Source organism: Bidens hawaiensis, unplaced genomic scaffold (genome assembly GCF_021521415.1).
Source record: "Bidens hawaiensis isolate Kalapana, Puna unplaced genomic scaffold, B.hawaiensis_p1.1 tig00012635_1, whole genome shotgun sequence".
NCBI classification, from domain to species: domain Eukaryota; kingdom Viridiplantae; phylum Streptophyta; class Magnoliopsida; order Asterales; family Asteraceae; genus Bidens; species Bidens hawaiensis.
Window position 1 is genome coordinate 598,402 of NW_027492041.1, and position 26,205 is coordinate 624,606.

The 26,205-nt window shown below is 39.9% G+C and overlaps 1 protein-coding gene and 1 pseudogene across 1 annotated transcript; one reads left to right on the plus strand and one right to left on the minus strand.

The window, feature by feature from the left end:
* The window catches only part of LOC143541671 (putative F-box protein At1g49610), a 44,696-nt pseudogene extending 31,639 nt beyond the window's left edge, over nt 1–13,057 (minus strand).
* Nucleotides 13,058–17,645: 4,588 nt separating this feature from the next.
* Nucleotides 17,646–24,546, plus strand: LOC143541672 (raucaffricine-O-beta-D-glucosidase-like). The gene is made up of 12 exons (XM_077034438.1): nt 17,646–17,799; nt 17,869–17,938; nt 18,027–18,085; nt 18,326–18,401; nt 18,481–18,646; nt 18,822–19,062; nt 19,153–19,274; nt 19,489–19,733; nt 23,769–23,803; nt 23,893–24,001; nt 24,104–24,212; nt 24,285–24,546. The coding sequence occupies exons 1-12, from the start codon at nt 17,716–17,718 to the stop codon at nt 24,544–24,546; spliced, it is 1,578 nt and encodes a 525-aa protein (XP_076890553.1). The 5' UTR covers nt 17,646–17,715.
* Nucleotides 24,547–26,205: the final 1,659 nt, after the last annotated feature.

Sequence of the window (26,205 nt, forward strand, 5' to 3'; positions counted from 1 at the left end):
TTTTATATTGACTCGTTGACCATAACTAAACTGATACCCTTTTAAAATGACCCGTTTTGACACGAGCCAAAGCAAATCGAAATATTTCTAAAATGACCCATTTTCATAAATGAAAATTTAAATAACACACTTGAAGATTAAGAAGAAAAATGAAGGGTGACACATAAAACGTTCTTAGCTTTTGAATTCCTTTCTACTAGATGCAAATTTATTACTACTGGTTGTGAAGATAAAAAAAACATAGATAAAGCTTCATCGACTTCAACCTAGTTGAAAGTCATATGAACCTTTTACTTAATTTGTAAACCCTTAATATTCTTTCATTTTTCAATACACACTAAAACCAAATACCAAACAAACTAAATACAAATCAAAACGAAACTAAATTGAAAAAACTAAACCAAAACCTAAATAAAACCAAATACCAATAAAACTAAAACAAAAACAGAAATGAAACTAAAAAACTAAAACCGATAAATCTGAAACTGAACAGAAAACAAAAACTGTAAAAGCCGAAACAAAAAACTAAATAACGTTAAATCCATCTAAAACAAAACTAAAAAAATAAAAAAATCAAACCTACTTTTATAATTTGTTTACCAATATTATGTCGCAATTACTTTTATAATTTTCAACTATAAATACATGTTATTATTCAATGTAATTATCAAGTGTCACTATTGTATCATATATATATATATATATATATATATATATATATTTGCATCATATTTTCTTAAGCTCTAATGAATGCCAAAAAAGTTTGTCTTGCTTGATAACGGTGCAAAGGCCATCAATTTGGTCGAATACAATTATTGTTAAATTGTGTGTTTAACTTATGATAAGTACCGTATCCATGCTTCTTCAAAAACACATTCTCAGAAGGTTAGTTATTAATGTTCGTATAACTTTACTTCTATATTTTATAATTTCTAACATGATAACTATATGCGTAAAGGTCCTAATGGCAATTGATGCATCGAGCAGCAATAGTAAATATTATTGCCATGTCTGTGACGTCCATATCAGTGGTTCCGACAATTTTTATAATCATAAGAACGGAAAAAAAAACATTCGGGTATGATAACGGCTAATGAAGGTATCATTAAAATTGATGATCAAAAGAAGCTTGAGATGATGGAGGAAGATAAAGAGGCTGGTAATTGTATATGGTGTTGAAGAAACACTAACCAGACCCCGGACAGATTACTGGTAACCTGGGGGTTGGAGAGATGTTTCCCACGAGGGGTTGGACCCTTGGAAGATGGTTCTTCTGATAACCTGCAAAACAGACACCGTGAGCTCGTCACTGAGAAGGGGGTTCCTCCTTGTGACCACCCTCCGGCGTGAGAATCAGACTAGATTGCTCTTTAAATATAAAAGTATATTAAGAGATTGCTAGAGCAGATATCAGGTATATTATGATGATAATGTAGTAAGATAGGATAAGATGAGATGGTCATACCATTTGTGGTATTTATAGCCGAAGGTAGGTTTCCAAAGAGGTATGGCCGGCTGCAACAGTGTTCCTGTTCCACCAACAGTAGCCTACGCACGTGCCCTGCTGGTAGTTGGTGGGTAGGTAGCGGCTGACAGCGATCAGGCCTACTGTATACTATTCCTGTTCCACCAACTGACGGCTACGCACGTGGTATGGCAGTAGTTGGTGAGTAGGCAGCGGCTAATAGTGACATACAGTGCAGGAGCATGCTGCTCGCCATACTGTTGTCAATAAGCTGTCGTATCTTTAGTCAGATCTTTTTCCCATACCTCGTCAGGTACAGTACAGAAGATCTTCCTGTATCGTACGGACTGGCTTATTTGGGCGGGAGTATTCCCCCTCCCGCCCTTGTGCGGGATTGTTCCCGGCTTCGCTCATTCCTTCAGGTGACACTGAGTGATTGAGAGCTAAGTGCCTTGTGCGTGTAGCCTTGCTGCGCGGGTGGCCTTCCCTGATGGCTTGTATCCGAGGCTGCGGGAACAGGCGGAGTCCTTCACCATCGGGAGGCATTTCCTGCGGGACCAGCTTGCGTACTGCGCGTAAGGACGTCACGTCTCTGAGCATGGTTGGTCCTGCGGATCCAGTTGGTTTCTGCGCAGACGTCCCTCTTTTAGGTGAGTCTTGCGGGTTCAACTGGGCTTTGCTGGGACCTACCTCTTCAAGTCCCCCCAGTCCAATGTTCTTCTCATGAGTGTTTAATAAAGTGAGGTGAACTTTTGGACTTAAGCAGAGGGTTTTGAAAAGGGTTTTTCTAAGGTTTTCCATGGGGATTCTTCCCGCGGAAGTCCTTGTCACTTGCAGAAATGCCCGAGTTTCCTGCTTGGTCTTTGGGTATGATGCGGGTAGGCTGTAATCTCCTCGCCCGTCAGGAGCGTTGAGTCCCACTTGTGTGGATTCTCCTTGAGGTTTTGGTGGTTTTGAACATAGTGATCAATTATGTTAAGACCACCAATTCCATCCTGGAGCTTCGAACAACGTAGTTCTCGACGTTCCCGCTATGTGGGGATGTTATTTCCGTTTCCGCAAGCATTGCCCAGAAGATCCTTCTTGGTTTCAATTCCCAGCGGAGTGCTAGGTATGTGAAGGGTTTTGCCTTAACACTGTACCAGCGCTCGTCTTACGGTTACTTTACTTCCAAGGTATTCCTGGCGTCAATTCCCTGCGGGTGCTAGGTATGTGAAGGGTTTTGCCTTTACACTGTACCCGCATCCGTCTTATAGTTACTTGGCTGCCGAGGTACTTGGCTTCAATTCCCTGCGGGTGCTAGGTATGTGAAGGATTGCCTTAACGCTGTACCCGCATCCGTCTTACGGTTACTTGTTCGCCAAGGTTTTCTTGGCTTCAATTCCCTGCGGGTGCTAGGTATGTGAAGGGTTTTGCCTTTACACTGTACCCGCACCCGTCTTATAGTTACTTGGTTGCCGAGGTACTTGGCTTCAATTCCCTGCGGGTGCTAGGTATGTGAAGGGTTTTGCCTTAACACTGTACCCGCATCCGTCTTACGGTTACTTGTTCACCATGGTAAGGGGGTATTTTCCCGCTTACTTTTTAATATTTTTAAATTTTGAATTTTGAAATTCGAAAGGTTGGTGGAAAGGTAGGAACAGTCCAAACCTCTGAAACGTCGTGCGACAGTTTCTTCTGACTGTGTCAGGACGTGCAGGAAGTTATGGTGACGTGACATTACATGGTCATTCCAGACGCTTTTTATGGCGCGTGGGCGCGATTTTTCGGGCGCGTGGCCGCGAAATTACTGGCACACGTCCTGTCAACAGCTGTTGCCAGCCTGCTTTTTGCCACGTGTCATAGTTTCATTGCACCTTCGATTTCTCTCTCCTCCGCATTAAATTCACCGCATTAATTGCGATTAGTATATAAAGGGGGAGAGGCCTCTTTGTAATCCACACTTTCACCTTTCTTCTTCTTCTTAGTGATTTCCGGAAAATACTCCCCTTTTCAGGCAAGCATTTTCCCGAAATCACTTTCTTCTTTCTGCAAAATGTCTTCTCATGATGCTGAAGCTGTAGCCGACGATAGGAGTACTGCTGGCGAGTGCCAGTGTGCTCTACCTGTCGATCAGTACCAGTATATCGTCAGGAAATTCATGCTTGAGTCTCTTGAGCCTGAGTTTCCTGAATCCCACCAGACTGTGTACGATGCCCCCAGTGGCAAGATCGGGGTATATGCTGCATTCTTTGTCTATGGGAACCTTAGGTTTCCATTGACAAAGTTTATGTACCGTGTCCTGGAGAGGCACGGTGTGCACCTGACCGAGGTGCATCCGATGGCGATTGCCAAGGTCCGGCACTTCGAGTGGGTGTGCCGGATTCTGGGTATTGAGCCCTACGTGGACCGCCTGATGACCTTCTATACTTGGAGGTGCGTCCAGGGGTGGTACACCCTGACAACCCGTATTAAGGGTTTGAAGATCTGCGTGACCGAGCGCAGTCTCCGATCGTGGAAGCGGGAGTTCTTCTACATCTCTGCCCGCGCCATCCCCATTGCCATGAAGTTCAAGAAGGGTCAAGCGCTTCCGAGCCTTCACGCTTCCAGCTACCAGGAGGCGGAATGGTTTGCGAAGATATCCCGGGTCCAATCTCCGGTTTACCGGTTTGCGGAGTCCGGGATGGTGCTGCTGGGGATGAGCCGGGTATGGAAGGAGGCGTCTCGGTTTCCTATCCTTCTCGAATACGGTTTGAACTCTATTCCTTATGGTATGTCTTGTCTTTCTTGCTGATATTAGTTTGTCTTATAACTGTTTCTTTTCTTTCAGAGGGGAATGACTTGGAGTCGCTCCTGTACCCGCGGGAAGCTGACGGTCCCGTGCGGGTGGGCACTCGTGCTTTAGACGAGAATGAGTTGCCCATCCTGGAGCAGACGGCGGATCGGTTTGTGGAGGTCTATCCGCCGGGCCAAGAGATCCTGAGCCAGAGGCGGCCAGGTAAGGCGATATTCTATCCTCAACCCCTCAATGCTGTACCTGCTGCTGGATTTCCTTACATCCTGTCTTCTTCTGAGGAATCCGCAGATGGTCCTCCGCTGGTGCGGAAGAAGAAGGCTGCCGGAGGGAAAGGAAAGGAGAAGGTGGCCTCCACGGCTGATCCGGTGCTTCTATCTGACACCGAGTCAGATAGTGAAGAGGTGGCGGGGAACCCCGGTGGTGAGAAGACCACTGCTCCGGAGGCTACGACTGTTACCTCCGGAGAACCAATGACGACGACGGTGACCGGCGTCAAGAGACCGGCCCCATCGGCTTGTCCCCGCCCCTCCGTACGTTCAGGCTCAAGAAAACCCGTAAGTACAAACATTCTTTTTTGTAGATTTATCATACTTCATAAATTTATTAACACTTATCTTCTTGTGCAAGCGTGGATGTTGACGCATTCCAGGGTGAAGTGCCGAGTATCTCTCCGCCGATGACGGTAGGCTTGGTCAGCCTACCTGAGGCGTCGACCCAGGCGCCTGCGCCTGGTCCCGCTGGTTCAGTTGCTCACTCTGAGCCGACTGTTCCAGCCGAGTTTATGCCACCGCCGGCCGTGAGTGCGATTTTTACGTCGTCCTTCTCCGAGCCGGCGGTTACGATTGCTGCGGATTCTGCGGCAGCGACTGCGGCGGCTGCCACCATGCCCCCGCCACCGGCACCGACGGCCGGCTCATCAGGTACGCATGGGAGTACTCGCCAATCCTTGCCACCTTCCCATCTGCCTGACCTTTTGGATGGGTTTCCTTTGGGTTCAGGTGATGGGTTCGGCGGCTATCGGCCTGTTATAGACCCTACAGGTGCGTAGGGTTCCTTTGGCCCTTTTTCACTTTTATTTTTATCATCTTTTCCTAACTGCTTTTTTGTTTTTTGCAGTGTCGGATTCCAATGAAGTGTATGTTCCGCGATGGAACATACGCCGAGGAACAACCCTTCGCACCCCTGTGGAGTGCGTGGAATGGGCTCGCCACGCTGCTCCCCATGGTGCGTTGGGGGAAGCCATGGCTAGCTACCAGGAGGGTAGGCTAACCAATGAGCTTCGGGTTCTCCAAGCCCGGATGCAGCCGCGCGTCGAGCTGCTTTGTCGTGAAAACGACAAGTTGAAAGCAGCTCGCGCCAAGGACGTATCTCAGGCGCGTGCTCTTCGGGAGGAGAACCAACGATTGACCGCAGCTGCTGCGGAGAAGGAGAAGGCTTTCAAAGCCCTCGAGGTTGAAGTTCAAGCGCGACTCGAGGCCCGCTCCAAGGCTGCCCAAGCTGTTAACGAACAGCTTCGGCTGGCTAAGGAGACTGCGAGGAACGCGACTGAGAGGGCTACCAAGGCTGAAGCCGTTGCTGAGCCTTTACGCATGGAGAACGAGGAGCTCAAGGCCCAACTAGAGGCTCTCCAACGTGCTCATGATGCCTTGGCCATGGAAGATGCCAAGAAGCTCCAAGAGATCCTGGACCAGAGGGGCGTGCTTGACCACACCGAGCGGAAGCTTAAGGGCGTTGAAGAGGCTGCTGCAAAGGAAGTGCAACTTGCCAACCTCAATAAAAGCGAGGCCGAACGCGCCTGCACCCAAGCCCTGGTTGCCAAGGAATGGCTTCTTCGAGAAGCGTTGCCTCAGGTATTTTATCTTTACGTCTTCACGCTTTCCTTTGTACATAGAAAAGGTGTTTTGACACTTGTATTTTCTTTGTAGGTTGTGCATCGGGTCTTCTCAGACATCCTACGACGATGCTATGAGCGCAGCCCTCAACGCTTCTCACGAGGATGGGGAACGGGCTGGCTTCCTGCTTGGTCTAGGGTTCGTTGAGAAAGGCTTCCCGCCTTCCAACTTCCCTTTGTACAATGTTGATACTGAAGCCATATATGACCAAGCAGTAAACCAATATGCTGCCTTCCCGCATCCAGTGGTGGAGAAGGTGAACCAAGTAGCTGCTGCTGATGATGGGTTAGCTATCCTTAAAGCTTTCCTCGAACCGGCCCGTTCTTCTGATGGAGCGGGTCCAAGTGGAAGCGGCCCTGAGGCTTGATCCCGAAGATCCCTTCCCATTGCTAGGATAGTCTTGTAATGTATTTATTTTTCTTTTCGTATGCGGGTAGTTACCCGGCCATTGTAATAATTCATTTGTGAAATATTAATCTTTTTGCGTATAAGATTGTTATTTCCTTCTTTGGGTTCCTTGCTTTATAAACTTATGACTTGCATACTTAGTTTAAATTAGCAATTTTCCAAGTGTTTAGAATAAGTTAACCTGTTGAACGTGGTTGATAATGGGTTAAAGTTTTGCTTCCTCTTTCGTAAATGTGCGGGTAGAACCGTCACTTGCACTTAGTAGGATGGCTAAACTTTAACCTTCATCTGACCTGCGTGTAGGTTTTCCTCATCTTTTGAGGATAAGTTAACCTTTGAACGTGGTTGATAATAGGTGTGAAGTTTTGCTTCCTCTTTCGTGATTGTGCGGGTAGAACCGTCACTTGCACTTAGTAGGATGGCAAAACTTTACCCTTATCTGACCGGCGTGTAGGTTTTCCTCATCCTTTGAGGATAAGTTAACCTTTGAACGTGGTTGATAATAGGTGTGAAGTTTTGCTTCCTCTTTCGTGATTGTGCGGGTAGAACCGTTACTTGCACTTAGTAGGATGGCAAAACTTTACCCTTATCTGACCTGCATGTAGGTTTTCCTCATCCTTTGAGGATAAGTTAACCTTTGAACGTGGTTGATAATAGGTGTGAAGTTTTGTTTCCTCTTTCGTGATTGTGCGGGTAGAACCGTCACTTGCACTTAGTAGGATGGCAAAACTTTACCCTTATCTGACCTGCGTGTAGGTTTTCCTCATCCTTTTTAAGAATTGTTTTGAACCGTTCGACGCGCGGTTGTCAATAGGTTAGTGTTCAGTTTCCTTTAATGATTCATGCGGATAGACCGGCACTTTCATTTAATGGGATAATTGAACTCTTCCCCTTCAACTGACCTGCGTGAAGGTTTGCCACGTTATTGGGTTCGTGCGGGTAGGACCGCCTTCCCACGCAACGACTTCACGTAATGTGTGCCGTCACCAGTGTTGCATAGTTTAACCGTTCTACGCGCGGTTGTTGATAGGTTATTGTTCAGTTTCCTCATTATGATTCGTGCGAATAGACCGGCACTTTCATTTTTGGGTGGTGAACCTTTTCCCTTCAACTGACCTGCGTGAAGGTTTTTTCACATTTTTGGGTTTGTGCGGGTAGGACCGCCTTCCCAGGCAACTACTTCACGTAATTATGCGGTGAAAGCCGGCATACTAGTGTTCAGAAAAGTAAAATCATCAGCTTCGATGTTCTAAAGAGGATCATTTCCATTAGAAGTGGCTCTTGGCCTTTTCTTTACAAATTGGAATTGATTTACATGCAAATTGTGTAAATGAGCTCCCTTCCATGTTGGGATGGGAGTGCCATCGAGCCGATACGCACCTGGTTCGGGATCTCGTTCTTTACGCAGCATGTAGTCTCGACATTGAAGCTGAAACTTTTATTCGTGTTTTCCCCAGCTGAGGTTCTACACGCACCCGCCTGCGCAGCCTTTACTGCGCCACGAGGTGCGCGAGCGTCCCATCTCTGACAAATGCTTCGACCATGTCTTTTACGTCTATGCATTCTTCAGTGTTGTGCCCTTTTGTCTTGTGAAAGTCACAGTATTTGCTCCGATCAGCATCATGACGATGTCGGATTATTGGAGGCTTTGGCCATGGGAGCTCTTCAGTAGCGAATATCTCAGTGACGCTCTTGGTGAGTGGCGTCCATCTGGAGTTCCGGTGCGGATGTACATTATCCCTTCCGCCCAATCGATGTTGCAAGCCGGATGAGGTGTCAAAGTTTACCCTTGACTGCCAAATGCCTAGCTTCCGCTTTTTATTTAATCGGGCGGTGAGGACGTTGTCTTCTCTCGTTTTCTGAGTGTAGATGTTTGTGCTCTGGGGGAGATCTCTACCCAGTTGCTTCTCCGTTTCCGCATAGCGTTTTGCTGCTGTCATGATGGCATCCCATGTGGATGGCATGCCATCTTTACCCGTTAGGGTGTGGATGAGCTCTGGGTCATGCGCGCCCTGGATGAAGGCAGCGCGAACAAGATCTTCGCTGATATTGCCCAAACTTAGCTTCTTTGAGTTGAAGCGAGTGATGAAGTTTGGCAGAGATTCATCTTCTTCTCGTATGCATTTGAGGATTGTCCATTGCTCCTCGGTATACTTCCGTTGCTGGCTGAAGTGTTGGCTAAACTTCTGCTGGAAGTCTGCCCAGTCGTAGATGTGGTTGACCGGTAGACGATCAAACCAAGCTCTAGCAGCCCCAACAAGCGTCATTTGGAACATGTAGCACCACGTGGGTTCCGTCCAATTGCTGACGGTTGCCCCTGCTATGAACCTGTTCAAATGATCGTCTGGATCGGATATACCGTCATATGTGCCTATGTTAGGCATTTGTTTGGCACTCTTTGGGGCGATTGCTTCGGCAATGTCCCTTGCAAACTTGGACGTTCCTACATTTGCAATGTTTGGTCTGAACGTTTTGGAGAAGTCTCGTGGACTTCCACCTGTGCTTTTTGGTTTGAAGGCTTGTCCAAAATGCCTTTTCGGTTGGGATTCCATTTCCTTACGCTTCCCTTTTGCCCTATGGCGAGGGTTCGCGTCGGAGTCGGATTCCTCCGAGTCATCCAAGTAATCTTCGAATTCGTCAGCCTGTTGGACGGAACGCAGGCGTTCGTCCAACTCAGCCTGGAATTCCTTTTGTCGTGCCTCCGCCCATGCCTTGACTTCATCGAGAGTTTGGCGGGGGAGTCTTCGTTTCTCAACCTGGGTATCAGTGGATCCCAGTAGGCGATCATTTACTGCACTTGCCCCAGCCTGAGTAACTGGGGTAGTGTTCGTAAAATTTACTTCACTTGCCCCGGCTTGGGTAACCGGGGTAGTGTTTGTAAAAACTGTGTTACCGGTGTTCACCCCAGTAGCTGGGGTTGTGGTTACCAGCATTTCTCTAACCATCTTTTGTAGAAAGTTTGAAAAAACTGGAGAGATAAAGTTCTAGCTTTATGCACGGATGGCGCCAATGAAGAAACACTAACCAGACCCCGGACAGATTACTGGTAACCTGGGGGTTGGAGAGATGTTTCCCACGAGGGGTTGGACCCTTGGAAGATGGTTCTTCTGATAACCTGCAAAACAGACACCGTGAGCTCGTCACTGAGAAGGGGGGGGGGGTTCCTCCTTGTGACCACCCTCCGGCGTGAGAATCAGACTAGATTGCTCTTTAAATATAAAAGTATATTAAGAGATTGCTAGAGCAGATATCAGGTATATTATGATGATAATGTAGTAAGATAGGATAAGATGAGATGGTCATACCATTTGTGGTATTTATAGCCGAAGGTAGGTTTCCAAAGAGGTATGGCCGGCTGCAACAGTGTTCCTGTTCCACCAACAGTAGCCTACGCACGTGCCCTGCTGGTAGTTGGTGGGTAGGTAGCGGCTGACAGCGATCAGGCCTACTGTATACTATTCCTGTTCCACCAACTGACGGCTACGCACGTGGTATGGCAGTAGTTGGTGAATAGGCAGCGGCTAATAGTGACATACAGTGCAGGAGCATGCTGCTCGCCATACTGTTGTCAATAAGCTGTCGTATCTTTAGTCAGATCTTTTTCCCATACCTCGTCAGGTACAGTACAGAAGATCTTCCTGTATCGTACGGACTGGCTTATTTGGGCGGGAGTATTCCCCCTCCCGCCCTTGTGCGGGATTGTTCCCGGCTTCGCTCATTCCTTCAGGTGACACTGAGTGATTGAGAGCTAAGTGCCTTGTGCGTGTAGCCTTGCTGCGCGGGTGGCCTTCCCTGATGGCTTGTATCCGAGGCTGCGGGAACAGGCGAAGTCCTTCACCATCGGGAGGCATTTCCTGCGGGACCAGCTTGCGTACTGCGCGTAAGGACGTCACGTCTCTGAGCATGGTTGGTCCTGCGGATCCAGTTGGTTTCTGCGCAGACGTCCCTCTTTTAGGTGAGTTTTGCGGGTCCAACTGGGCTTTGCTGGGACCTACCTCTTCAGGTGTAGGTCAAGATGCTCCAACCCTATAATGGTTAAGTGATGTGAGGGCTGTTATGCGGCTTTCAACAAGTAAAAGGTGTCTCAACATTGACAAATATAGATGCTAATTATTCATTTAAACTATTTTATGTCTGTCTTCAATTTGGTTCAAGTTGTGTTTTTTTTTTTATTATCTTATGGTTTGTTTAAATTTATCGTATGAACTATCTTTGTCATTACTTATGAAATATGAATAATAATCTATTATGAAATATTTAATTACTTAGTTATTATTTTTGTAATCCAATTATATAAATTTTATAATCTCCAATGTATGCATGCAATTGGTGTCTGAAATTAATTTTGTAAGTTAAAACAATTAGGTAGCGTTTGGTATGTAGGAATGACAGTAGAAATGGAATGATTCATTACGTGGGAATGAAAAAAGTGGTGTTTGGTTACTCAATGGAATTGAATCATCCATTACACATGAAATCCCATTCCATCAAAACCATTCCTTCCCACCCACCTTCTTTTTTTTTTTCATTTCATTTCTCCTTCACCCTACTTTCTCAACAACACTACCACCGAACAACCACCACCACCACTACCATTGGCACCACCACCAACTCCGTCGACACCACCGCCGCCGCCGCCACCACCATTTTCGTCGCCGGAGCTACCACCGTTGCCATTGTTGGTTTTTATTTTCTTTTTTTTTTTGGTTAAAAAGTATTTTAAGATATGAGTGTTTTTATTATTTCTATTTCATTCCTATAATTTTTTGTATACCAAACAATAAAAATTAATAATTGATTTCATTCCTATAGGTTAACCAAACAAGACATAAGAATGGTAATGATTCATTTCATTCCCTTGTCCATTCCATTCCTTCTCCCATTCCATTCTCTCTTCATTCCATTACCTCCAACCAAACATACCCTTACTTTAGAATATATTATGTAAATGCTATACATTTTAATAATTATGTCAATTAAGTAAAAATTAAGAATCAAGTATATATTATTTTACGTCTCTTATACACAACTAAATGTAATCCTTGATTTTTTAATATTTAGTTATAAATTTAGTAGTCAACTATAATTAGTGATTTCCCTAAACTTACGTATCAAGAATTAAGACTCAAATATTGTTTTGACTTTTTTCTTCTATGGAAACAAAATTTCATTATCAATTAATAATTAATGACTTTCCTTAAGTTACGTACTTATAATTATATGTAGAGTAGAGGTGGGCAAATAAACCGGTTAACCGAACCAACCCAAAAACTGAACCGAAACGAAACCTGTTTGAAACCGATTATGTAAAAACCGGTTTGGAACCGATAGGTTCGGAACCGGTTTGTAATTTTCTCCACCAAAACCGGTTGCAAACTGGTTAACCGAACCGAAACCGGGCAAAAACCGGTCAAAACCCGAACCGAAACCGATCGTACCATGGTAAGAAATCGGTTTCAACCCGAACCAAAACCGATCATAAACCGGTTTTGACTTTTATTGGCCAAACCGAACAGGTTTTAACCAAACCGGTTTTGAGTTTTAAACCGTATTATGCACCTCTAATGTAGAGTTAAAACAAGAGAAGGACTCAAAGTACTAATTTTTTATGAAGACGGTCAAGTTTCAAATAAGACTACGTACGTTATATATAAAGTGATTTTTAGAGATTTATGAGAGCTTTATCATGTAATTCTTTTTGTCTTCTTTAATTATAATTTATTAGATGTTATAAGTACATCTTTATATTCATTGACTTTTTTACAATATAATTTATCCAACCCTGATACACGGGTACCTAACCTAGCTTAATATTATAAAGAATTGAAAAAGAATAAAATAATAATTGGCTCTCCGGCCCTCCCCCTAATGAGCCTCGTGGCCATGGGACTTCGTGTCACTAGTGAAATGAGATTTTTTTTGTTGGGTGGGGGGCTGGCTGTATAAAAGTTAACCTAACAACTATGACAAGTTTTCAGGAAATAACTACACGTGATGACGTTGTGATGTCACATATTGCTTAGTCTAAACGTCTTGTAATTGGTGGCGAATCTACCTAACAAATCGGTGGTTCTATCACCCGAGTTTCGAAATAATAGTGTATGAATGTAAAAAAATATTAGAGGGAATCACTTTATAGATTAGGAATGAATCACCTTATTTATAATAAAAGTTCTTGTTTAGTTGGTAAGTTGTTGGTCTTGTAAATTTAAGGTTAAGGGTTCGATTCCTTTTGCCAATGAATTTTTTGAACTTCTTTTTTATTTCACTCTAATATTAATTAAGGTTTTATAAAACACAAAGTTACATAGAGCGTGACTCTCTCACTCTCCCCTCTTCATACTCACGCACATATAGCACACCACTACCCGACCACCGCCGTTCACCGACCACCGTTGCAGCTTTTCTTTTCTGGCCGACCACACACCACCGTGGCACCGTTGGTTTGTTGCTTCTTCCTTCGGCCTTGCTACTCTTCCTTGAATCCTCCCACTGTGAATGTAGGTTTAGATTCATTTGTTAAATGTTTAATTGTTCTTGATGTTGTTATTTGTTAAATTTTTTGTTCAATTTGTTAGTTTATTAGTTTTAGTTTTAAATTTTAGTTCTGTCAGAGACCCGTAGAATATGTTAGGCTCCAAGAACTAGAAGAGAAAACAAGAACTTTTTGGAACAATTTTCTGATCTTAAATCTCAAAGTACGAATACAACCATTTCAAAAGATGAAGACTCGTAGGAAACAACTATAAGTATTTTCTTCTTAACTCGTAAAGACTATTGTATTTATATAATGTGTTTTTTTACTTTCTAATGACGGTGTCTTTTTTATTATTTTATCGTAATTTTATTATGTAATGAACTTTGCCCGAACCATCGAACTCACCCGAACCTGGAACCGGCCCGGAATTTTTCATGCCCGACTCTATGAAATTGAAGCATCTAAAAGTAGTGCATCACCTAAAAAAATTTTTGGATTCGTCACTGAATTGGTGTGTTGATTTTAGTGAGCTATATATATGGAGTATGGACACATACATATGAGAAGTTTGTATGGCTTCTGCTAGTTGGATGTTTCAACAAAACTCTTTTGGCCACTAATAATAATGTGTTAATCAATGGTTCTTACTAGTTTAGCGTTATCAAAGATTCAAAGGATGCATATTATCTTGTGTATGAAAGATTTAATATTTCTGGAATATAAATTTTGGTTATTGCAAGGATTTTAAGCCTAATATATGTAAGATAACCATTTACACGACACATATAAATAAATTATTATTATTATTATTATTATTATTATTATTATTATTATTTTAGGTTGATGACTTGATGGAAAACATTCTGTTGTTTAGCATAAAGCAAATGGAGAACAAGCCATAAATAGTGGTACTTGCCTATATAAAACCAAATACATAAAGGGTCGATGTTTGAGTACCCAACGCAACAAATTAATAGCTATATCATTTGCAAGGTTTTCTTTGTACCTACTATATATTCAATATCATTTTATTCCCAGAAAATTAAAACAATAAAAATCATATTTAAATTTGCTTTTTACAAAGATGCTTAAGTTACAAAAGCGTACAGAGGCGTTCTAAGACATAACAGTTATGTAATATTTATAAGTAATTATATTACTATTATTATTATATAATACAATTCAGAAATTTGGTGCCGCAAAGTCACGATCGGGTCATTTTGCTGCACCTTATTAGTCCTTTTTGTTTGTTTTAGTTGCGGTCCGCCCGAATGTCCATTTTGTATTTTGTTTTGTTTTTGTTCCGGTACTGTAACGAACATGATGGGAACTGACCGAATTCGAGTCGACTCAACACGTTTTGTTTTAGTTCGAGCAGGGCCGGCTCAACTTAGTCGAAGGCCTAAAGCTATTTAAAATGTTGAGTCCTTTTTTATGCTTATAGCATTACTGCATTAGAGAGAATTATTGAACATGGATAGGGATAATAGATATGAGTCATTTCTCCTTATGGTCATCACTTAGTTACTAATTCTAAAAAAAAAATCTACTATCAAAAACCCAAAATACATAACCGCTCTTTTAAATGGAGGCCTATAAAACTAGAGGCCTAAAGCCGTGGCCTTATTTAGCTTACCCACGAGACGGCCGTGAGTTCGAGTACCGTAACAAACATGATGAAAACCGACCGAATAACGATTTTGTTTTGTTTTAGTTATGGTATCGTATCGAACGTGAAAAACTAAAAAAAAAACCCAACCTAATTTGCATACACTCACCGCCTCAACGCCCAAGATCGACAAAGGTCGGGTGTTACCAACGCCTGAGTTTTACCAACCGATGTCACCCCACTGGTTCACCTTAAATTTTATTATTTTTCGTTTTTCTTTTGGTTTTAGTTCCGGTACAATAACACACATAAATGAAACCAACCGAATTCGCGTTGGCTTACCACCTCAACATTTGGGATCAACAACACTTAGGTTTTATCATTGCCCGGGTTTTACCGACCTGCTCCCGACGCAACATGCCGGGTAAAACACTAGTTATATAAATAATTAAGAACTTTGGTACCGTCAAGACCAAATTGGACCACTTGGTGGCACCATATTGGTCAAAACATTTTGTATTTTTTTGGCGTTTTACTTTCGGTACCGTAACGAAAACTGACCGAATGTCAATTTTTTATAGTTCTGGTACCGTAATGAAGGTGACGAAAACCGACCGAATTCGCATAGATTCGTCGTGTTTTGCTTAGTTTTGATTCCGTAAGAAATGTAACGAGAATTGTATATATTTTTTTGTTTTGGTTCCGGTACAGTAACGAACGTAACGGAAACTGAACGAATTTGCGTAGTCTCACCTCCTCAATGTTCGGGTTCGACAACGCCCGAGTTTTACTGACCCACAACAACCCATTGGTCCACCTCCATTTTCATATACCTTTTGGTTTAATTTTTTGTTTTAGTTCTTGTATCATAACGCATGTAACCGAAACCAATTGAATTCGCATCAAATTAACGCCTCAACGTTCTGGACCGACAACACTTATGCTTTAACACTGCGCGGGTTTTACAATCTGCCTCGTGCAACGCACCGGGTAGAAAGCTAGTTAATTATAAGTTAAATAATTATGCAACGTATATAACTAATTACGCACAATAATTAACAACATATGAAAATAATTACACGTCAAAAGAGTTATGTGAAAATAATTACACGGCAAAAGAGTTGGATTGAGATACTTAATTATTAAATGGGCTCGATATTGTTTAATTTTTTAAATTGGGATAAATAGTTATTTGTTGTTTTGATGGCCACTTGGCATAGTGGTAGTGGCAGATGTAGTGTAATATGAGGGGTAGCTTCTGTTACCCCTCAACTTCTCGTCGGTAGTGTAAAAAAATAAATTTTAGGTAGGTTTTGGTGTTTCGTTACCCCTGAAAAGAAATAACGTTACCCCTATGCGTTTTAAGCCCAACCAATTTAAAATTTTGACCCAACTAAAGGCCAAACAAAGGTGTAAATGCCAAACCAATAAAACCCATTAACCTTTAAAATAATATATGTTACACTTAAAACAAAATTTCCGGTTCTCAATCAATCAAAAACTGCCACCACCGTGACCAAACACCACTGCGTTGCTGCGGGCTGCCATTTGTCAGTCTGCCCTTCTCCTCCTCTGGTCACCTGACCAGGTGACCTCCACCGCTCCACGCTGCAACCGAGAAAAGGTGGTTCACCGGTTCGGACCCTCTTTCACGGTTTGACATATAGTTTCTCAATTTAGGTATTCTTCAACTTTTAACTAAAATTATAATTATTTATATAAATTGTAGTATAGAACTATCGTAAGTTTGTTAAAATTATACCCGAAAGTTGTTGAGGTACTTGCTTTTATTAAAGAAGATGGAGAGAGTGTGCAACAACGAACTAATGCGAAAAGTATTCTTAAGTATTTTAAGATTCTTGATTTTGTGTTTTATATACACTTGTTAGACGATAATTTAGGTCTCACAAATGCTCTATCAAAGCATCTTAAAAAATCAAGACTTGTTAGAAGCGTCTAAGTTGATAAGCGGGACAAACCGAGCATTGAATAATCTAAGACAAAACGGGTTTGACAAGATGTTGGCTAGAGTGACATTTTTTTGTGAAAAAAAACAAGATTAAGATGTTAGATATAATGGAAAAAAAACAAGATTAAGATGTTAGAAGCGTCTAAGTTGATAAGCGGGACAAACCGAGCATTGAATAATCTAAGACAAAACGAGTTTGACAAGATGTTGGCTAGAGTGACATTTTTTTGTGAAAAAAAACAAGATTAAGATGTTAGATATAATGAAAAGTTATGGTAATCAACGAAACCAAAGAATATCATTACTAATCGACATCATTTTGAGGTTGAAGTTTTTAATACCGTTTGGATATGCAAATTCAAAAACTTGAAAATAGATTTAGTGAGGTCTCCACTAATTTAATAGAAAATATGTCCGGTTTAAATCCTTGTGATTCACTTTCTAAGTTTGACATATCGAAGATAATGGTATTTTCTTATATGCATCCGAATGACTTTAGTAATGAAGAAAGATGGTGTGTTTCAGATGATCTTACGGCATGTTATCACACTTTAAAGGAAGATGATAAATTTGCAAAATTGGGTGGAATGTGTGGCATTGCTCGTGTAATGGTGGAAACCGGAAAACACATCACTTTTTCTTTGGTTTACTGTATATTGAAGCTTTTACCGGTTGCAACCGCAAATATTGAAAGATGTTTTTTCTAAAATGAAGCTTATCAAGACGGATTTGCGCAATTGAATGGATGATGAGTATTTGAATAATTCTTTAATTTGTGCGGTCGAAAGAGAAACGCTTGATAAAGTAAAAGAAGAGGATGTGATGTCTCAATTTCAAGCTTTCAAAAACCGAAGGAGAGAAATATGCAGCCCATGTGTTTAAATTTATTTATCATCGTGTTTCTATTTTTGTTTAATTACATTGTATGAAATACGGTTTTAAAAAAAAAAATTGAGCGTTATCTCTAACAATTGGTTCTAGATCCGCCACTGCGTAGTGGCATCAAGTGGTTTAACTTTTCTCGAGGGTCGGTGTCTATAACTAATTTGGGTTCTATAAATTATGCATCATATGACCATGATGCAATCTCAAGCCCAAGAGATATTCTCTTATACGTTATGAGTAGCAGTGAAATGATGGAAATCAAGCGTCATGACTTTCCTGATGATTTCATATTTGGAGTAGGGTCATCTGCTTATCAGGTGAATGTATATTGTCGAATTAAGTTAAATGCTTTTTATACCAACTAATTGGTTCATTGTTTTCTGCAGGTTGAAGGGGGTTGGAGAGCAGACGGTAAAGGTTTGAGCATTTGGGATTGTTTTTGTTTGCGACACCCAGGTTCAGTCGATAAATTCTTACCTCTCTCGTGCATGTCTTAAGTTTTTAAGGAATTAAATTGTTGTTGGATATGATATGATGTTTGCAGATAAGACTGAAGGGGGTGCAAATGGATGCCGTAGTGACGAAGGTTATTCACGTTTGAAGGTAAAAATATCTTAAATGCTTAGCGACTTAGCTTGTCTGTTTACAATTTTCTTTTTCAATGTAATTGGAACATATATACTTGATATATTAGATATTTAAATTTATGTAAAGGTTAATTTATTGTTTATAATAAAAAGTTCAACCAATTTAATTTTTATATGTATATATATCAAGTGCTGTTTTCTTTTATCTATTTTATTTTATTTTATTTAACTGGTGTTTAAATAACTATACATGTAGGAAGATGTTCAGATCTTGAAGAAAATGGGTGTTAACTCTTATAGGTTCTCTATTTCATGGTCAAGAATATTACCAGGTAAATAGTTGTTTACATAAAAACCATATATTGGTTATTTTTGTTCAAATTAAAGTAAATATTATAATTATTATTATAGGTGGAAAACTAAGTATGGGTAAATGCATGGAAGGAATCAACCACTACAACCTGTTAATTGATGAGTTATTAGCAAATGACATTGAGCCATTTGTCACTCTGTTTCACTGGGATCTTCCAAATGCTTTGGAAGAAGAGTATATGGGTTTCTTAAGTCCCAAAATTGTGTATGTTTCTATTATTTATGTTAATGTTTCCAAATGCTTTATAAGAAGAGTATATAGGTTTTTTAAGTCCCAAAATCGTGCATGTTTCTATTATCTATGTTAATATATCCTTCAGATAGCTAGCTAGCTAAATAAATAATGTTGTTCTAATTTAAAAGCATATATACATGTATAGGGAGGACTTTGTTAACTTTGCGGATGTTTGTTTTTGGGAGTTTGGAGATAGGGTAAAGAATTGGGTGACACTAAACGAACCACAAAAATTCACCGAGTCTGGTTACGTACAAGGTACATGGGCACCTGGTCGAGGCGGGAACAACGAAGATGGTGACCCTCAGAGTGAACCATATACGATAGCCTACAACTTACTCAATTGTCATGCAGCTGCTTATACAAAATATTACCAAGATTACAAGGTATATATTACTTAACATTAGCCAATTGATTCTAAGACATGTACATATTAACAAACTACTTTTACGTAATGTACGTGTGTGATCTTTTAGGACACCCAAATGGGTAGAGTGGGAATTACACTTAATTGCACATATTACCAACCATATCGTGGTCCGACATACCCACAAGATGTGCAAGCGGTCAGTTACGCCTACGATTTTGAGTTAGGATGGTAAGAAAAAACATATATTGCACTGCTAGAAAATGACAAATTTTCCTGCCAAAGAAAATTGGTCAGAAAGTCCAACCATTTTCAGATGAAAAAACAAAAAACCAACAATGTTATGGGACCTATTGAACCTACTTTATAGGGTGCGGGATCAACCGATCCCAACCCTGTATTTTTTTTACATTATATGTAATTAAAGAATGCATACATGTTTCAGGTTTATGGAACCAATAACCAAAGGTAGTTGGCCGGAAAGCATGCAAAAGTTTGCTCAAACTCCAACTTCAGACTATCCGGATGGTCGTGTTTTGCCTAAATTTTCCGACGATGAACGTACAAAGTTGATTGATTCATATGACTTTTTAGGAATAAATTACTACACAGCAAGTTATGCACGATCTCCAAGTCCTGATGATGAAATTGCTGTTGGATATTCCATGGATGGTCACTATGTTTCATCAGGTGCATAAGTTTAACTCATTAATTTCTCTGTGTATGTTTTAATGATGCCACAGTTTATATATATATATATGTGTGTGTAGGGCATGTATAGAATGAAAATATATATAGGGTGGGTTATTGTATAATAATCAGTTATGGTGCATTACGTACGCGAGCTTTTAGAACGTCAATTTCAACTTCACGCTGTGACATAATCGTAAATAACCTAAATCTAACTCTACGATCTAATTCATCAACTGATTCATCGAGCATCTATCCGTACTAATAAAATTCAACCGTCGACCCATATCAAACTAAATTGAGTTATCTAACCCTAAAAATGTATGTTACCTGCAAATATGACTTCAAAACACAATCGGTCATTTTTTTTACAGTTAAACAAACAATTGCAGTTTGTTCTTCAATTCCACCTAAAATTTTATTCATTTCAATCATTTGTTGAAGTAGATATACCAACAAAAGAAGTCAGGTGCTAGATCTTCAAATTGATCAAAAAATTATGACTTAATCAATCGAATTGGTGTGTAAGAGGCTTTAGAATCATCAATTGGTTATGAAATTACAGAACATTACACTCAACTGAGCTACGATTAGGGTTTAAAATATTGTGTTTTAAACATTCTGAACAAAACTGAAGCATTCAGAAATAAAACTTAAAGACGTTCAGAACAATAATTTAAGAAGTTCAAAACAAGAAGTCAAAGAAGTTCAGAAGAAAAAACTAAAAGTTCAGAACAAAAGTCTAAGAAGTTCAGAACAAAAAAAGATCAGAAGAAAAAACGAAGAAGCTCCGAACAAAATTGAAGAAGTTCAAAACAAAAAAAGATTAGGAGAAAAGGCTAAGAAGTTCAGAATAAAAGTATATGATTTGGAACAAACTTTAAACGTTCACGAGATTAGATCTGAAATTAATCTTTCTATAACAAGAAATTGGATACTGAAATCGCTTAATATAATCTCGTAATCATCAAATAATCATCAATCGATCATCGATTTCATCATATGATCATATCAATAGAATTTATTTCTAAACTTAGTGGGCATGAGACGATGTCTTATTTAGTTGATGATTTATAAAAGTGAATTGATTTACGATTTTCCAGAAACATGAATGAAGCGGTTAGTTAGGTCGAAACTGAATTGAAAGAAATTTCAATTATATATATATATAGGGTGGAGTTATAATAAAAAGTGAAGTGTGTCTAAAAAAAGTAAGAAGTAATCTGGTGTGTTAGATTAAGTGATCTGATAATCTAGATGGAAAATGTGTTTTTTAGGCAGTGTGTTTTATTTTAATACCTGCTTTATAACACTCCAGGGGTATTATCGTCAAGTGTGTTATATATTATATGGAAACATTATCAATCTATAATTATCATTTTTTAATCCAAATTTAAAACACACCATCAAGAACATAACAAGATATATAAAAGTGTTTTTTAATAAGAAATAATCAAAATTTTTATAAAAAAGCACCAGATTTTAGTCAAAATTTAAAGCACTACACCAAAAACGCTAAGAACATCAAGAACAAAAACACACTTTTATTAACAAAAACACACAAATCCACTCCACGACACATTATTCCTCTTCGGCATTTCATCAAACAATTGGCGTGCAACCTACACTTTCCCCAACTTCACATACCCATTTATCATCGCAATCCGCATAACATCCTAACTCCGGTGTCGGCACTCCGCTAAACCACAGCATCGCTATCACCCGGTCATCACCAACGGTACCGGATCGGAACCCGGCAACGTTAAATGGCGGTCGGAAAACAAAAAATACATAGGTGATTTAGAGAGATAAGATAAGTAGACGGTGGTCGGAAAATACACAGACGATGGCGGTCGGAAAACTCGAAAAACGGAAAACGGAAAATACACATACGGCGGTGGCGGTGGATAGTTGACTTGATTGGTGTTTGTGGCTGGTTGAACGGGGTTGAACACGACAGTGTTTGGCTGAACGAGGCGGTGACGGTGTATGGTCAAATGGTTGATTGCGATGGTGGCAGTGCATAGTTGAATGAAGGTGACGGCTGTCGGATCTGTCACACCCCAACCTAAGGCGGAAATGCCGGGGCGTGATCCGATTGCTCACAACTCGAAGACACTATCATAATATAAAAGTGACAATATCTGTTTAATTATTTTATTTTAAATGCACTCACAATATCCAAATACAACAAAACTATTCAAGTAAACAAATATAACAAGCTTAAATCCATGACGTTTGTCTTCACTAAGACCCTAAGGTCTTTCTAAGTATCAATACTTCAACTTCAAGCAACTTGGCTATGCGTAGAAAACAGAGTTTGTCAACATAAAGTTGAGTGAAAATATCACCAGTTTTGCATGTCAGTATAATAAGCATAACATGATAAATGCGGTAAATGCTATCAAACTATAAACAAGTATGTAGACCGTTGCCAAGCGAATCGGGCGTTGGTCAATAGCATGTAACACATATATTTGATTAAGTCACTCATAATTACACGTTTGCATTTGTTATATATATATATATATATATATATATATATATATATATATATAATACGGATAGGTACGCATATGTCCCCAAAACGTTTAGAAAAGTTGGTAAAATAGGTGAATGATAAGCTCACCTTAGATTAATGACAAAAGAATATAAATATGAATAAGCGAGCTAACGAATAAGCGAGTCGTCCACTACATGTCAAACGTTATAAACAATTTAGAATCTGAGACTTTAGGATATGATAATATAAATAAAAACAAACTCGTTGCCGCTGGAATCAATCCAAACGGACGTTTGGAATTCAAGTTATGTTTGTTTTAAGATTTAAGCGAGCTGGTACTGACCATAATCCAAACAGCGATTCAGAAGTCGGGTTTTGGTCAGTAGCCTTAAAATTACGTTACGAGAATAAAAGTCTTCTGGACCGAACGTTGAATCCGACCAGAAGTATGAGAGAAAGTTAAGTCAAACAAGTTGACTATTTTGCCCTTTATCGAGTTTTAAAGCGATTGACCAGTCAACACCCTTCAATCTCAGAAATCGATTGAAGGTTATTGACTAGGGAGTGTATATGAATGATTTAAAGTTTACCACTTACCCGGAAAGTGAAAGCATCAACAAATACGATGAGTCAAAGATCCAAACGCATGCAAAGTAAAACGACCAAGCTTGTATCTTCAACGTGTAAGTAAAAACCGAAGGGTGATGAACAGAGGTAGGTGACGGCTGGGATTAGTGAGTTAGGGTATGAGGAAGTTTCTGGCTGGAGAATTATGATGTGTTTATATAGAGATTATAAAAACGAACCATATTTAGTATATTTACTCGTTTAGGAAATTGAATAAGAGTTTAATGACCAAATCGATGAAATAAACCAAAAGATTTCATGCTTTATCAGTAAACTAAGGGTATGGACTTGTATGTTAGTTAATATCCTTTTCTTGGACCTTAATTCACTCGATTTATGCCTAAAATAAGCGATTCAGATGCTAAAAGCAAACTAGGAAAGAAAATAAGTTAAATGATTGTGCAGACACCCCAAGGCGGCCATCCCATCACGTGGTGCTCCAGCCAAAATGAGAGGAATTTGAATTTTGACGCTTTTAGTCCTTGTAGTTTGAGAATTGGATAAATAATGAATCTTTTATGCATAAATTAAGTATTGAACATCATTTAAAGTATGAAGGGCCTAAAGTGAATATTAGTAACTTAAAGTTTTATAAATATTTGTTTTTTAATTTATAATAAAGATCCCAAAATATTCTGGGTTGGGTTAAACGCAAACGAATACGGGTTTAGAAAATCCGACATGTTACAGGATAGCCGACATCCTCGGAAAGACGGTGGTGGCTGTCGGATAACCGCTGTCCTCATAATGGTTTCGAAAAATCCCCGTTAAAACCAATCATCACAACTACTTTAATGGCCAAGAAAGTGTTCTCTCTCTCTTTTTCTCACACACACACATATAATATATATATATTAGAGGTACTTTTGCTAACTTGTAACTAAATCTTAATTATGTTTCCTTAGAACAAGACCCTGATGGCAACTACATTGGAAAACCGGTAAGACGTTATAAACTTTAAATGTGAAAATTAAAACACTTATTCATAATTAAGTAATCGTGTTTAATGAACGGGTTTGTGACATGCAGTCGTTTGAAGGCTCGTGGGTTTGTCTTTGTTCTCAACAGCTTACACAACTCTTAGTTCATATTAAGGAAACATACAAAGTTACTAAAGATATTATCATCACGGAGAATGGTAATCCAACTTTACAACATACTATGCGCAGATCTTTGTTTCTATATGTATGACTAGTAACTATAATTTATGATCGAGTAATGTGTTGTTAATCATGTGTAGGGTCTTCTGATAAGAATGAAACAGGAAAAACTTTTGAACAAGTACGCGAGGATACTTTTCGGGTTAATTACATAAAAGATCATCTCAAAGCCATTAAAAATGCCCGAGAGTAAGTCTATAAAACATTTATATAATAATAAAGTTTATAAATATTGATTGACTGCATAATGCATGGTTACAGTCAAGATGTAAATGTGATGGGATACTTCGTGTGGTCATTCATGGATAGTTTCGAGTGGGCTTCTGGGTACAGTGTTAGATTCGGTATGATCTACGTTGATTACGCTAAAGAGCTACAAAGGTACCCGAAAAAATCAGCTATTTGGTATAAGAATTTTCTTGGTGGAGACTACAAGAAGATACTAAAACGGGGCATGACCCATGTAAACAAAGAAAAGGCAGAGAAAGTGATCAGTCAAAAATTGAAGAAGGCAAGAGCTTGAATAAAAATATACAAGTCACAATAAATTTGTAATCGAATCAACTTCGATGTGATTTTAAATAAAGACCTTACTCTAAACAGATGTTGAAGTTTCTATTTTTATAAATAAAATATATTGAAGTAACCTTTTTCCTCGTGAGAAAATGGCATTAACTAAAGCTTCTGCCTTGAAAGGCTAAAGATCTTCGGCCCCTTCCTAAGAAAATTCCTAATAGCTTCTCTATAATAATTATGTGAGAGAGATCTCTAAATTTTTTTAGAGGGTTATAAGTGGTTGTGAGCGATTAAAGAGACGAGTAAATTGAAGGAACACTGTTCATCATATATTTATTTTTTACAACAACAATCATACCCAGTAAATCCCACACATAGTAAAACTATTAGTAAGGTCTGGGGAGGATGGGATGTAGGCAAACCTTACATCTATCCCTGGGGAATAGAGAGGCTGCTTCCAAAGGACCCCCGGCTCCAAAAATAAACAACATAATAGTAGAACAGTAAATGACGTATAAAATAGACTATTGGGAAAGTGTAATATTTAGTACTAACGAGAAAAAAAGTAGATAGAATAATTATAATAAATAGCAGTATTAGTAGTAAGATAAACAATAATAGTAACAAAAACAAATTATACTAAGGAGGTAAGGTTATGACTCTAAGACATATTTTCAAAAACAAACTATATCATCTCCCTAGAAGTCCTTAACCTTAATCCTACGTCTCCAAGAAGTCCTATCATCAACAATATCCTCGGAGAGATGCATGTTTATCAAATCATGCCTAATCGTCTCATCCCAAGTCAATTTGCGTCTACCTCTACCCCTCCTACCCTCTATAGTAATGTTTTCTACTAATCTAACAGGATCCGTCGATTGTCTTCTCATCACGTGCCCAAACCATCTCAATCTCCCTTCCCTTATCTTATCTGATATATTGGCTACCCCTAATCTTTCCCGAAAGATGCCGTTTCTTATTCGGTCAGAGATTGTATTCCCACACATCCACCTCAACATTCTCATCTCTGATACCTCTAGCTTACATGTATGTGCCTTCTTAATGGCCCAACAATCTATTCCATACAACATCGCCGGTCAAATGGCAACCCTATAAAATTTCCCTTTTAATTTAGTTGGGAACCTCAAGTCGCACAAAACTCCTGTAGTTGCTCTCCATCTACACCACCCTACCTGGACGCGATGGGTCACGTCACTATCTATGTCCCCGTCACTCTGTACAAACGACCCTAAATACTTGAACTTTGTTGTCTACGGAACCACATGGCCTTCGATGGCGATTTGGATTTCCTTATTACCATTTACCTCACTAAAGTTGCAGTGGAGATACTCGGTCTTGGAGCGGCTAATTCTTAGGCCTTTCCTCTCTAAAGCCATTCGCCATTCTTCTAGCCTCCTGTTTAGATCTTGTTTACTCTCAGCAACTAGCACAATATCGTCTGCGAAGATCATGCACCACGAGATTATCTCTTGGATCGACTTTGACAGCTCGTCTAGGACTACTGCAAAAAGAAAGGGGCTCAACGTTGAACCTTGATGAAGGCCTATCTCCACTGGGAAGGAGGCAGTATCCCCATAGGCGAGCGGATGATTGTTTCAATCCTAGTATACATATCCCGAACTATGTCTACATATTTCCTAGGTAC